Consider the following 14,849-nt stretch of genomic DNA (forward strand, 5'->3'; position numbering starts at 1 on the left):
TCCAAAATAGAAAAGTAAAAGTTTTGCTCTGAAGACCAGCTTAAGACAGCTCACTACCAAGCCCATCCTCACCTACCTCATTTATCTCCATGTTCCAAATGACTCCACCTCACTCATGCCCATCCAGTTAACATTTTCTGCTGGTTTAGTGGTTCTCAGCTATACTGTTACGATATACTAGCAATTTGTGAGCATTACTGGCAAGTAATTATCATTAATATTGGTCAAAATACTAAAATTTGCCAATGGCTTATTTTTAAAATTAAACTTGAGCAGACCTGCGATGATTGTAGCAAGCACAGTAATAATATCCTCACTCGTGTTGTAATCCTATGTGCTGTGTTGGGTGGGAGAACTACAGCTGACAGACTCAGGACCAGGACTGGTCCACACCCCATCTTGCCAATATGGTCATGGAGTGTGTCAAGCATTGAATGGCATTTATTATCTATCTTAGTGGAAAAACACAGTTGAGAACCATTATGCCAATATTTCAGTCATTTTCCTAAGGCCATGTGCACACTTTATTTTCTTCTCCATAACTCAAAGTTTTCCTTTTTCTGTTTCAAATAAAGGAATCTCATACGATACTCTGATCTGGCACTGGCTTTTGAAAGTAGGGATTGAAAACCTTGGTGCTTATCTTTTGCAGCTCCTTTAGAGACCCGAAGCAGCCCTTTCATCCCTATGATTTCACCAAGTTCTAGTCAAGAGGATCTACAAACCACTCTGGGTAAATTTTGTTTTGATATTTCAGTCCAGGGAGGACCTACCTTCTAGGGCTTGCTCTTAAAGAAACCATATTACATTGTGCTCATGTTGTTTCCAAGCAATAGAGGGTTTCTTTCTACCATTATATAAAACCTCCACTTCACTTGATTCTTTTACATTAATTGTATATTTGTCCTAATCCTTATGGTGATTTTTAATATAAAATGAGAATGTTTTAAATCACCTTGACAAATTTTCAAGTATTCTAAAAAGCAGAATGTTCCCAAAGTGTATCAGTGCTATATGTTTTATTGTTTCTTCTGTATTTGAAAGTGCATTTGAAAGAAAAATTGTATCTAGTATTTATTGAGTATTTTATGGCACAATGCTAAGCAATGGGAGTTTCGAAATAAAACTGTTTTAAAGATGGATCCTTCCCCTGGAGAACTTGCCCTGTAATATGAAAACAGGATTTAAGGATAGTGGTGCTTCCTGAGTGCCCCTGAGAATGCTACCTGTATTTTTAAATTTAAGCCACATGACAACGTTGGGAGGTAGGTTCTATTACTTGCCCCATTTTACAGATTAGGAAATTGAGGCATAGAGGGATTTAAAATTGTGGCCAAGTCACATTGCTAACGTCAGAGCCAAATTGGAACCCACACACTCAGTCACCAGAGCTCCTGGGATTCACCCCAGTGTTATGCTTTGCAAATGAGTGTGATAGAGAAATGAGCAAACTACCTGCAGGCATCAGGGAAGGCTCCACAGAAGAGGAGACATTTGCACTGGGTGTTTAAGCTGGAGTAACAGTTGAAGTTAAAAATGCAGGGTCCTTTCAGGTTAAAGACAGATGGGAATGAGCACAGGGCAGACTGGCGGCCAGTCTGATGAGGTGAGCACGCAGGTCACATGGAGAAAAGTTGATGGATGAGTCAGGACAGTTGTTTGGGATGAGCTGGCCATGCTTTTGGGGAGTTCATAGTGGGAAATCCCAGTCTGCCTGACTCTTGGCTGAAAATGAACCAGAAAACAAGTGTTCCCAGCTTGTGATTTTTGGCTCCTTTGCCTGTCCATGCTACATCACACATGACTGTGTTTAAATTAGTGGCCTTATTTTTCTTTTTTCCTTCCCTTTTCAAATAAACTCATTCTTTATGTATAGCTGCTGAGATGAAGTTATAGGTCACATTTTAAAATAAAATTCTTTTGGAGAAAAAAAAATTAAAAACTAAATGAGCAAATATACCCTGATTACCAAATATTCGTCTATTGTAGTCTAGGCCCACAAGGTCAAGATCACCCATGAAAATTAATCAAAAGTACTTTCAAGAACCCATGCCAGATAGGCTAATTATCCAACTTCCACTCCCTATTTTTTAAATGTATTTTGATTTATTGAAGCAAGAATCAGCACCTCTCATTTATCTCAAGTATCTCTCATGAGCCAAATCCAGATTATAAAGCAGAACAGAAACACAAAGAAGAAGATGACAGTATATTATTTGCACAAAGTTTTTCCTTGGATCCAGCATATGCCAAAGTGAACAATGTAATTTTCATGATGTGATCATGAGTCCAAGATAATATTGAAGGTGGAACTATTGCCATACTTATTTCTTTTTGAGGGAGTGGAGAAGGGGTCAGGAGAAGTGTGTCTATTTGTCAGTAAACATAAAATTTGCTTTTCACACGAGGAAAATAAAAGAAAATTTATTCTTATATGGTGCAAATACACATATTTTCATCTGACCTATTTCTTTTCCAGCTCACCTAAATAACTTGTGGAATAATGTATGGAATAGGAAAAGGACATGAAGGCAGTTAGGAGACACATCCAAGTATCATCACCTCCAGTATCATGAAATAATGGTCCTGAGCTAAAAGCTTTTTAAAATCATTAAAAAAAATTAGTGCAAAAAGAGAGAAAATATAATAAATGGGAGTTACTAAAATCTACTACTAACTTTGAATTATCATGATTACTGGGCATACTGATAAATGCAATTTACCCTTTTATTATCACTTGCTTATAATGTTAATTATTTAAAGCAAGCCCTCTTACTGTGCTTTTCCCCAGCAGAAACAGACCAACCCACCCAAGAGCTCTTCACGACTAAGATTCCACGAACAACTGAGTCAGCAAAGACAACTCGGGGTAATACTATTTTCCCACCTCTGTATAGTAACTTCTTTTCTTCGTTTTAAATTAGGAAATACAATTTCTTTACAGAATGTGATTTCTCATCACAGTGAATTACTTGATTTTTTTTCATTTCATAGGTGCAGGACATCAGCCAAATATTAATGTCCATATGACTATCAGTGAATGTCGGAAGACACGTTTTTTAGTTAGAGCTTTACTTTTGAATGGATGGCTGATAACTAACAATGAAAGCTCTCTTTTGTTATTCCTTGATGGACCTTCATTTACCTCATTTTCTATATCTGATAAATAAGAATGTTTATTACCTTTCCTCTCTTCCACCCTCCACCACCCTCCTCTTTCTCTCCTTTTTTTTTTTTCTGTGCCCAACTTGCTGGACACATTGATATGTGGCCCAAGGAAGGAAACTAGTAAGAAGATATGTCAGTTTTTAAAGATGATTTAATATTTAAATTTCCAGGAAACATTTCTCTGGAATGACCATTTTTAATTTCTTCTTTTCTATATTTTGGAAATTAAACTCGGCTACACAAATTTCTATCTCATCTTCATGCGCTCAGAAGGATGTTTTTGTCCTATCTGGGTTATAATCATTGTGGATTTCCAGTATTTTTGTGTGTTCTTTCTTTCTTTTCCCCCCAAATAACCCCTTTTGCCCATCTCTGCCTCTTTCATATGGAAGTAAGCCCAAAAAGCAAAAGCAAATATTTTTAAAGAGTTAGAAGACAAATTTATTTTATTATTTTGATTATTATAATTTTGGGGTGGGGGAATTTAATGAAAAAAATTTGAAATAATAAGAGCAAATGATAACAATAAAAGAAGTCTAATTTTATGGTGTATATTTTATAGTAAATAGAGCAACATGTACTTATTCAATAAGTGTGACTGAACACTACGGCATAGGACAGTTCTCATAATTTTTCTAAATTATTTTTACTTATTTGGTTTAATTTTTATTATGTTTTAAATGATTATTTTATTATTTGCTTTATCACCTTTCTACTTATTCACTTTTTTATTTATAAATCCACACAGAAGCCTAATATACTGACAGCCCTCCCACATCCTCATTAGTAACAGATGTTTAATCATGTTACATCCATACTCCACCCTCATTTTTGAATGTTTATTTTTTTATGTTTTTGCAAACTTCTTTAATGTCTGGCTTAATGGAAGATAGCTGGGTTAATTTAATTAATAATCAAGCACATTAATTTTTTGCAGGAAAATATATATGTACTTACACTAAGCAGAAAAAATAAAGACTATTCAGCGCAGGTCCTGTTACAATGAGAAAGCGTTCAGCTTTTTAGAGCTTTATAGGTTTCAGAATGGAGGATGAAAGATCATAGGGCTGTTCTTTATTTTTGCATTTTATTACTTTAATGGGAATATCATTATTGTATTACTAGTATGAATGTGTGTAGAATTTTTATCAAATTCCTTCTAAAACGTGGTTTTCTTAGATAGAAGTTTCACAGTTGATTGGATATATATATATATCCAGGATTTGATATCATTATATGAATTATCTTAACATAGTGATATAACATACTATGTTTTAATTATTTTCTTATGCTCTGAGGATCCTTAACTTAAGTCTCAGCTGCATTGCCCGGGAGTCACACTTTTCTAGACTGTGCCAAGGATCTTGAGAGTGGCTCACCAGAGATTCATTTCCATGCGGTGAGAAGGGACATCCTAGGAAAGAACTCATCTAAGGATGAGAGTAACTTCCACAACCTGGCCCAGCCCAATAGCCCTACCTGGGGGTAGGGGGACAACTTTTAGTCAAGGCAAGATGTGTGTCTCTAGGAGCACCTTTTGGGCCAGTCCTCATACACGTCTGCCTGAGCTCTGTCGAAGGGGTGGCCAATCAACTGTTCTGTTTTGGATGTGCTGTGTTGTTTTATTTGTAACATCAAGCATTAGGAGCACAAGACAGCACACAATGCTCGGATATAGATTCTGTGGGGGTGAAATGGTTCCTCTTGAACTTTGCACTCTACGCGTGCCCTCCAACCCCTCAAACATGGGGCCCAAGTGCTCCAAGGAAACTCCAGCACCTCCTCTGTGGCCCCTGGGCTCCATTATCTGCTGAGACAGTCCCCTGAAGCACGCTACACCCTGAATACTCAGACACCCCTGCTCTGCCTTTCTCATTGCAGCCCATGGGAGAAATCCACTTGGCAGGTGCGTTTGGGAAGCATTTTCATTATGTTATTGCTTGCATCCTTTCATACTTACTCACCTGGGCAAGTTGAATATACTCCTTCCCCTCTCCCTGTATCATTCACAGTGTTTCTCCAATAATCCCTGTTTGTTTAGTTTTAAAGTTCATTTTACACAGATTTTTATAGAACTATTCAGATATGAAGCCATCTTTTAAAGTTATTTTTATTATTGGCCGCCAAAAACTACATGGAGATGATGTTTACATAGTTACATTGTCACAAAGCTCCTTTGTCTTTTTTTTTTTTTTAACTTTAAAACTGAAACCCTAGAGTAGATTTCTCAAGGCCATGAGATGTGTGAGTAATTCACCACTGAAACTTAAAATTATATTTTGGCTTTTTTAAAATTAAAGTTCTTTCTAGATTTAAGTAGAGACTGTGGAACAATAAAAAATCCTGTGACTTCGAAGTAATGAATATAGTGCTGATTGTTTTTGTGTTCTGCTCTAAGTCTCTTCTGTCTAACTGAAGTTTTTAAATTTAAATTTCTTTTTAAAAACCTGAAATATGTTGAATTGACAGATAATCCTATCATTCTCACAGAAAATTAAAGAAAAGCATGGGCTAATCATCATCACGCATTTTAGGATGTGTAAGAATTCATATTTTATAGCATCGGTGCCTCTGTTCACTCTAGTTATTACACTTTGAAGGCCCCACACTGAATCTACAGAGAATATCAGTGTATATCTGCTGGTTTGGGCCTGAAATATGGCAAAATTCTGCTCATCGGTCTTCACATTGGAAGCTTATAAATGAGCTACATTATAATCTGTTTTGCAGGTGTTTTTTAACTTGTTAGGCAAAGCATTGCTGATTTATGGTTGCATAAATACCCCCTCAAGATCTGAACAAAAGCAATGTAATTTACTTACAAGTTTGAAAAAAAGAATTTCTTTTCTCCGGTCTTAGCTAAAGCATTACCAAGAAAGTTGGAGTTAGGAGACAGTGTGCTGTGTCAAGGGGGCAGAGGAGGGAAGGGAAGAACGGACAAATTCCTGGATGAATGCATATTTTAAAATCTTAGGAAGCAACCGACCTGAGTTTCTTGTGAATTTGCCTGTTTACAGTGCTCACTCCGTTTTTAATTTCTTCAACAAGTCTTCAGTTGGAATCCTCACTGTGCCAGGCCCTTGATTACAGGAACAGGAAGTGACAAATTGATGTGTTGGTCCCAGAGCTTCTCTGAATTGTTGCTCCTTGCTCTCCCTCGATAGATGGGCAGGACCCCTGAGGTTTTCTCTCATCCTAACGCTGTCATAGATGGCACCAAGTGAACATTGATTCATTTCAGGGATCATGAGCCAAGACATTTTGATAGAGATCATATGTTTCTACTCTTTTCTTCTTACCTAACTCAAAATATTTTATGTTTTGCCTTTAAGATTACTTGTCTTTTTTGGCAAAACAATGTTTCACAGTGACTACCTAATTGAGGGATGTGGATGGATGGATAGATGGACACATGGATGATGGATGGACGAATGCTTGGCTGCCTTTTATGTTTGCCATGTTAAGCAACCATCTGGTAAAGTAAATGTCCTTGAAAAAGTGGACTAATGATGACATCCGTAACACACATTAGAAATTACCTACCTCATTGTGACAATGTGCATTTTAATATCCAATCATGAGTATTTTCACTTATTTTATTTTCCTTTAGCTTCAGTGCTGTAATGCATAATTGGCGGTTGCAGAGTGTTCTTTCTACTTCCATGCACAATGTACAAACTGTTGGTCCCTAGGGTGCCAAATCTCGATTTAGTGGGCTTTGGAGTGTAGGGTATTAAACATGAAGCATTTGCTCTGTTTCAGCACCACATAGATTGTACACTACTCCTGGGAGGCCCAAAATACCAGAAAAACCACCCCTCAGACCTGGTAAGTTGTTTCCCTTTCTGATGACCCAAACAGTCAGCACATCTGAGAAGATATAAACTGTATCGAAACAGCTAGATGCACTAAAGAAGAGCTATATGCTTAAATTGAAATAAAGGACATACAGAAATTCTGGTCCTTGCAGATAAGTGGAGAGGTAATGATGGATCCATGGAACTGGCAAGACCTGAGTAAGGTTTTTAAGGAGGATCAGCTTCAGAGACCACTATAGAACTTTATCAATAGGAAATTATTTTTGAAATAGTATTTGTGCATAAATCACACACACACACACACACACACACACACTTTTTCAATTTTCTATGACAATTATAGGTAGCATTAACATTCTGTGTGACATATTACTTGCTTTCAAATATTATTAATCTTTTTTATTTTATTTTATTGTTTAAAGTATTACAAATAGTAGTACATATGTCTCCTTTTCCCCCCCATTGACCTCCTCCCACCCTCCCCTACCCCTAGCACTTGCCCTCACCCCCCCCACCCCCTGCTGTGTCTTATGTCTATTGGTTGTACTTATATGCATGCATACAAGTCAAATAGTATTTATCTTTTAAGAAAAGATAATCTCTTCAGTATAAAAGGCTCTTGTTCTGGGAGAATATTTTTACTTTATTCCTTCTGATGATAAAAAAAAAGCACATCATTTTTCAGGTTTTAAACAGTAAAAATAAAGTGATAATTAAACATTAGAAAATACTTTAAATTTACTAAATTCGCAGAGGTTCTAGGATCTCCCTTACTGGAGCTTATTAGGGAAGAGTTAACTGGAGGGGTTGATTTGAGCCATGTAAATAACTTCTATGCTAAAGTACAAGTTAGACCAAAGACTGGTGTTTTCTACCCTTTTCCTACTGTGTTTCTCAAAGTCTTCTTGAATTTATAAATTATGAAATTGGCTTATAAATTAATATTCTTGGTTAACATCTCTCCAGGCACATGGAAGAAAGAACAAATAATTTTTTTCTATTCTTTGGTTTATGGAAAGCCAATAAGTTTTAGAGTAATCCTCCAAATCCTAAATGCATTAGGCACAGAAGTCTTTTATAAACAAATATATCTCCATGTAACTTTTATATCATGATAACTGTTGAGAAATGGTTATACTAAGTGTTTCTACAAAATAATGAATAGTAGCAATACAGGCAGTCCTCGGGTTACGTCGGATTCAACGTACATCATTTCGTGGTTACGTCGCCATCTCCCATTTATTTATTTTAAAACAGTTCCGTCATTTCGAAATATGTACATACGTGTTTTATGTTTTTTATCATTTATTTACCATAAGTAAAGGCCAGGAATTGTTATATTTCTTTAAAAAAAAATTTTTACTGTTTCACTTCATTACTGCTGCATATGTGCTCCATGTGAGTGACATAGGTGCTTATGTAGGTGGGTTCCGACTTATGGGGAAAATCGCGTTATGTGGCGCCATAGGAATGGATCTCCATCAGACGTAACCCGTAACCCGAAGACCTACTGTGATGGCTAACAGTGACTGAGTGTTTGCCTTGTGTCCCATTGGGTAGAGTTGAGGAAGCTAAGACATAAGAAGAGCTAGGAAGTAGATTCAGAGTCAAGCAATCAGGGTCCAGTGGTTACTCTCTTAACCACGGTGTATTTAGTTCTTTTCTTTCAAGAGTCTTCTAAGAGAAGGATAAGGCCGGTGACCTCTTAAAGTTTTGATAGCGCTATGGCTGTCAACAGAGCAGGAAAGAAATTGTAATGGTTTTATTACAGTTTTGTGTTCAATGATGGGCTTGTACCAGGATTATCAAGGAGCATCTGTACCTAGAGACTCGTGCAAAAGGACCATGAACTTATGAGTTATGAATTAAGGCCTTGACAAGTAAATACACTTCAGTTTTGTTTTTTCATTAGCATAGGTCAGTGATGGTGAACCTTTTGAGCTTGGCGTGTCAGCATTTTGAAAAACCCTAACTTAACTCTGGTGCTGTGTCACATATAGAAATTTTTTGATATTTGCAACCATAGTAAAACAAAGACTTATATTTTTGATATTTATTTTATATATTTAAATGCCATTTAACAAAGAAAAATCAGCCAGAAAATGATTTCGCGTGTCACCTCTGACACGCGTGTCATAGGTTCGCCATCACCGGCATAGGTAGTCCTGATTGTTCTTCAGTTCATTTTGGAACGCACCTAGTGCTTATAAATGAAGAAAGATATTTCCCATTTAGAAATATAAATTTCTTTGCCAGTTAACATTAGAGTACAAACCCAGGTTTCTATTTCCAAATACAAGCCTGTGATTTTTATACCAGAATTGTGGTTTCTATATTCTAAACAATAATTTTTGGTAAGGCATCTTTTTTTATTGCTTGGTTAAATGATTTACAATTCTCTGGGAAGTTTTGTTTTCCTTGGCTACAAATTACTATAAGAAAATGTCTGAACTATTTCTTTCCCACTTTATTATAGTTCTGAATAAAACAACTACAAGACCTACTAGACCCAAACCCAATGGGATGCCCAAAGGGAATGAGATGGGAACAGGTAATGATCACAAATTTATTTCTTTTTGATGCTGCCAAAACTATAAATGTTTTCATTCAATTTTTATAGTTTTGTTGAATTCTCACTTCAATTTCTTTTTTAATAGTTTTGGAAGTTCCTAGCTTAAGGAATTGAAAATTGTAATGCATTCCAAAATCAAAACATCCTATGTCTCTAAAAACATTAAAGGAGAATTTATTATTTTTTCTAAACACAGGTCACTAAATTAGCTACCATACATGGGCTTGATTCTTCAAAAGATGCTGATTAAATATGAATTATCAAATTAAAATATCAAAATAGCTGTTTTCCTTCATTTCAAAACATGTCCTATACACAGGCTTGGTTTTTGAGACTAAAATCACTTGGTTTTCAACTTTATAATTTCACAAATACCATTTAAATTTTAACAGACCTAAATCTGTTAGAAATATTGACTATAATATTTGAATAAGAAGGGGAATTGGCAATTGATCACCCTTGTTATAGTAATATTAATGTTTACAAATTATATTATTTAATTAGATGACATTAGTTTAGTCACATCTATAGGAGTAGGTATCATACAGATAACTAGGACAATGATCTGATAAAAATGTAAACACCCAATTCACTAAGTGTATAAGTGATAGTTTTGATGACTTAATATGGTATGGCATCATTCCCTTGTAATAAATTCACAGTTGATTGTGTACTCCAGGCATTGCAGACCCAAGCTACTCTTAACAAAGTGGGTTACTTCTCACCTGAGGATATGTTGTTTTCTCTATTGATTTTTAGAGAGAATGTAAGGGGTGGGAGAGACAGAGAGAAACATTGATGTGAGGGAGACACAATGATTGGCTGCTTCCCACATGTGCCCCGACCAAGGTCAGGGATCAAGCTTGCAACCAAAGTACATGCCCTTGACCGTAATCAAACCTAAGACCCTTCAGTCTGCAGACTAAAGCTCTAACTACTGAACAAAACTGGCTAGGGCAATATTTTTTAAATAGTACAAGATTTGTGATTGTTTATGTAAAAAAGCATGAAAATGAGAATTTATTTAATGATATATATTTAATCAACCCATGATGTTTCCTAAGGAGAAAGAGATGTAAATAATACCGGGAGATATTCAGTATAAAAATCATTTAGATTTGTTTTAGAATGTCTTTTTTGTATCAGGTTATTATAGTGTCTGAAGTTGTAGGAATTAACTTCCCTGCAAACCAAGCAATGAGACAACTGTTAAAAGTTCCTGACTCATGAAAAGTAAGAGAGTTCTGATACTTATTTGTGCTTAGCCTTAGCTGCTCCTTTTATTCTTCGCAACAGTGAGATTAGGCAATGCATAGTTTCTCAACTTGACATGAACAATCTGGCTCTAAACAGAGCCAACTTCTTAATATTCAAAGTAATTCTCTCAAGTTTGTCTAAGTAAAAATAGAAGAAAGCACTTATGTCAACAAAGCAAATGAAAGAACAACTAGCTATGATCAAACTTGAAAGTCTTCAACCCTCAGCACAATCAAGCATTGATTCTCACTAGGAAAGTGCTCATTGTTCTTCAGAGGGAAAACAGAGTCATTATATTTTAGTTTATCAACAATATAAACATTTTTGCAGAGCCACTTATAACACAAACTGACATATATTACCCTCTTGTGTAGATGAACTCAACTATGTAGTAATAACTCATGAAACAGCCTTACATAATCTTTTATCAGGGCTTTTTCAATCTAATTAGCTGGTTGCTGGTAGAAAGGAGCTGGTGGGCATAGGTAGACAAAGCTGAGCTCACTCTTACCCTTATCCTTGCTTCACCTCCATCCTCAACCAAATTGTGTTGCACCTATTCTGTGTTCTAACGTCTGCCTATTGGGATTTCCCTTCGGGAAAACACTTGCTACCCACCTGCAGGGAGTGAGATCAGCAGATAGCATCCAAGATCAACCTCTAAGATCTGGGTGGTACATTTCCATGTCAACTACAATAACACATAACAACCAAATGACATTTACCTCAGGAATACAAGGTTGGCTCAACATTCAAACAAATTAGTGTAATTTTCTACATTAACAGAGCAGAGAAAAATGATATGACAATCTCAGTAAATACAAAAAACCACCATTAGACAAACTTCAAAATTTATTCATGATGAAAACTCTCAGAAAACTAGGGCTTGAAAAAATTTTCCTCACTGATAAAGGGCATATGTGAAAAAATCTACAGTTAAAATTATACTTAATAGTGAAAGTCAAAATATTTTTCTCCTAACATCAAGAACACAAGCAAGGGCTTCTATTTTTATCATTTCTTTTGGAAATAGTCGTGGCATATGTAGCCAATGCACTAAGTCAAGAAAAGAAGTATGCAGTACAAAAACTGGGGATCACAGATGACATTATTTATCATCTTATGAAAGGAAGGTTTAACAGCTCTCAAAATATTTGCCTAGGGAATAAAAAATTGGTAAGAAAAAGAATGTTTAAAATATATTCTCTCCAGATTATAGGTTTACATGAGTTTACCTTTCTTTGATTCTGCATAGTTTTGATCTGATTTGTTTGCAGAAATGCAGGTATTCACATTAAGTTTATTTTCTTCTCTGACCCAGTCCCACTTTCTCATCCACATTCACTTCTAACCTCCATTGAGTCTTAATGAAAGTTTTTCTGTGTCAACTTCTTCCTTATCCAACTTTCACATCTTGCCCAGAATATATATCTTTATTACCCATCTCACATACATTTTTCTATAGTTTTCCTTGCTGAAGTTTTCAACCCAGATACTTTATAATAAAACTAGTGGCCCAGTGAACGAAATGGGGGGGGGGGGGGGGCCCTTGGCCTGGCCGGCGACCAGGGCCAATTGGTGCCTGCCGGCCAGAGGGAGGGACAACAGGAGGTTGGCTGAGAGAGCACACTGACCACCAGGTGGAAGCTCCTGCATTCATTGAGTGTCTGCCCCCTGGTGGTCAGTGGCATCATAGCGACCGGTTATTCGGTCCTGGGGGGGCAGGGAGGAAAGCCTTTTTCAGCAGAAGGAGATGCTCTTGGCAGACAAAAACACATAATCCCTATATCTGGACTGATAGCCAGCCATATGCACTATGTTGCCAAACCGGTCATTAAAAAATTGAACCGGTTTCTTACACCTTACACCACACAGCTGCTGCCCTTAAAACCCCTCCTCAGCCACCACCTTAGGTTCTGCCTTCATAATTCACCCAGATTAGGTTCTGATTGGTTGGTTTCTATGCCAGTCAGCATCAAATGCATATTCCTGTTATCCTACAGTCTAGTCCAGTGATGGCGAACCTATGACACGCGTGTCAGAGGTGATACGTGAACTCATTTTTTGGTTGATTTTTCTTTTGTTAAATGGCATTTAAATATATAAAATAAATATCAAAAATATAAGTCTTCGCTTTCTATGCCAGTCAGAATCAAAAGCTTTGCCTCCTAGTCAGCCATTGGCTCCTCGCAATTCACCCAGATATGGTTTTGATTGGTCAGTTTCTATGCCAGTCAGTATCTCTGGGCCTATCTCTGGGCCTGATCAAAGAGGCAGGGTTGACAGGAACCCCCCCCCCCAGAGGCCCAAAGAGAAACAGAGGTGCGGCTGCTGGCGAAGCCCAGAGAGAAAGAGAGAGGCAATGGCTGTTCAACAACTGCCACAGAGGCTATGGATCAGACCCTGCCTCTCTCTCTGCAGGCCTCTCTCCGAGCCTGATCCGCAGCCCCCTTGGCAGTCAGTGCTGGGTTGTTGCACCAGCACCAGCTGCAATCAGTGCTGGGTCACCATGGCAACCCAGCACTGACTTCCAGTGCTCGGTGGAGCCTTGGTTGTTGAGGACATTATGGTCACCCTGGCTCTTTATATACATAGATAAAATCAGTTGATAAATGAAGTGTTTAGGATTTATAGGACATATTTTTCATGGTCTCACATCTCTTAAGGTTGTGCCTTGGAAGACTAAAGAAGCAAGATTCTAAGGCCTCAAAACTATCAGCCTTTGGCTACTTGGGCCTCTATAATAATTTCACTATGATTGCATAAACTGCAGGAATATTTAGGCCATCTTGAGCCAAGTAAAATAAGTTTCTTATTTTACTGTTACAGATATTTATCCTGCTTTAAGTACATTCCATACCTATATGCATAAATATTTTTCCACCTCCAAATTAGAAAGCAGCCTATAAGAGGTTGAAGTTTTAGGTAGGTCACCATCTCTGCATCTCTTTTTTTCATGGCTTTTAGAGCTGTGCCTCAGCCTAACTTATTTGTTCTACATATTATAACCAACTTCAGAGATGCAACAAGCATGCATTAGATCTCATAAACTAGAGCCCCATAGGCCAAATTCAACTCACTGTTTACTTTTGTAAATAAAGAGTTATTGAAACATTGTCGAAACTGGTTTGGCTCAGTGGATAGAGCGTCAGCCTGCAGACTGAAAGGTCCCAGGTTCGATTCCAGTCAAGGGCATGTTACCTTGGTTATGGGCACATCCCCAGTGGGAGATGTGCAGGGAGGCAGCTGATCGATGTTTCTCTCTCATTGATGTTTCTAACTAACTCTCTCCCTTCCTCTCTGTAAAAAATCAATAAAATATATTTTTTTAAAAAGAGTTATTGAAACATAGCTTGCTTTCTCTGGCATAATTGAGTAGTTGTGACAGAGACATATGGCCCACAAAGCTGACAATATTTACTATCTGACCCTTGACAAAATGTTTTCCAACCCTGTGCTAGACAGTCTCTCAACTTTCTCCCTACAGAAGAGAGCTGCTGAGTTGTGTAGCTATTATTTCATTCAGCCAACATTTATTGAAGGCCCACTAAGTGCTAGGTAAAGTGTAATTTGGAAACCACCTTGGCACATGTAGTTTGGCAGATATGTTCCATATTTGAACCCCAGACTCCTTTTTCTACATCCTGATGAGGTGCACTTCACTGCCCCCAAATGGAGTTTGCTTGACAAGCAAAACCCAGATTCCTTTTTTGATTTGTGTATTTACATTTCAGGAATGTGTTTGGGCTGTGGCTAAATCTTCCAGTCTGCTGGCTCATCACCCCTGACCTTTTAGATAGGTGCTAAGATTTGGAGACAAGGATGAGGAGAGCAATCTACACTAATAAAAGAGAAAAATGGTAATTGGCGTACAACGCTACCCTTTTCATTGGCTAATCAGGGTGATATGCAAATTAACTGCCAACTAAGATTGGCAGTTAACTGCCAACAAGATGGCAGTTAATTTGCATATGTAGGCACAATGCAGGGAGACTAAAGGGAAAGCAGGAAGAAGCCCCCTGCCACTGACAGTG

The 14,849-nt window shown here is 37.3% G+C and overlaps 1 protein-coding gene across 1 annotated transcript in view; it reads left to right on the forward strand.

The window, feature by feature from the left end:
• LOC102753636 (target of Nesh-SH3-like) overlaps window positions 1-14,849 on the forward strand; it is an 81,268-nt gene that overhangs the window by 24,226 nt on the left and 42,193 nt on the right. Inside the window, exons 12-15 of the mRNA XM_015571052.1 lie at window positions 653-733; window positions 2,792-2,869; window positions 6,931-6,996; window positions 9,463-9,537. Of these exons, the coding sequence (XP_015426538.1) occupies window positions 653-733; window positions 2,792-2,869; window positions 6,931-6,996; window positions 9,463-9,537 (300 nt within the window). The remainder of the gene's footprint in view (window positions 1-652; window positions 734-2,791; window positions 2,870-6,930; window positions 6,997-9,462; window positions 9,538-14,849) is intronic.

The sequence above is a fragment of the Myotis davidii genome, unplaced genomic scaffold (genome assembly GCF_000327345.1).
Source record: "Myotis davidii unplaced genomic scaffold, ASM32734v1 scaffold1628, whole genome shotgun sequence".
Taxonomy (NCBI): Eukaryota; Metazoa; Chordata; class Mammalia; order Chiroptera; family Vespertilionidae; genus Myotis; species Myotis davidii.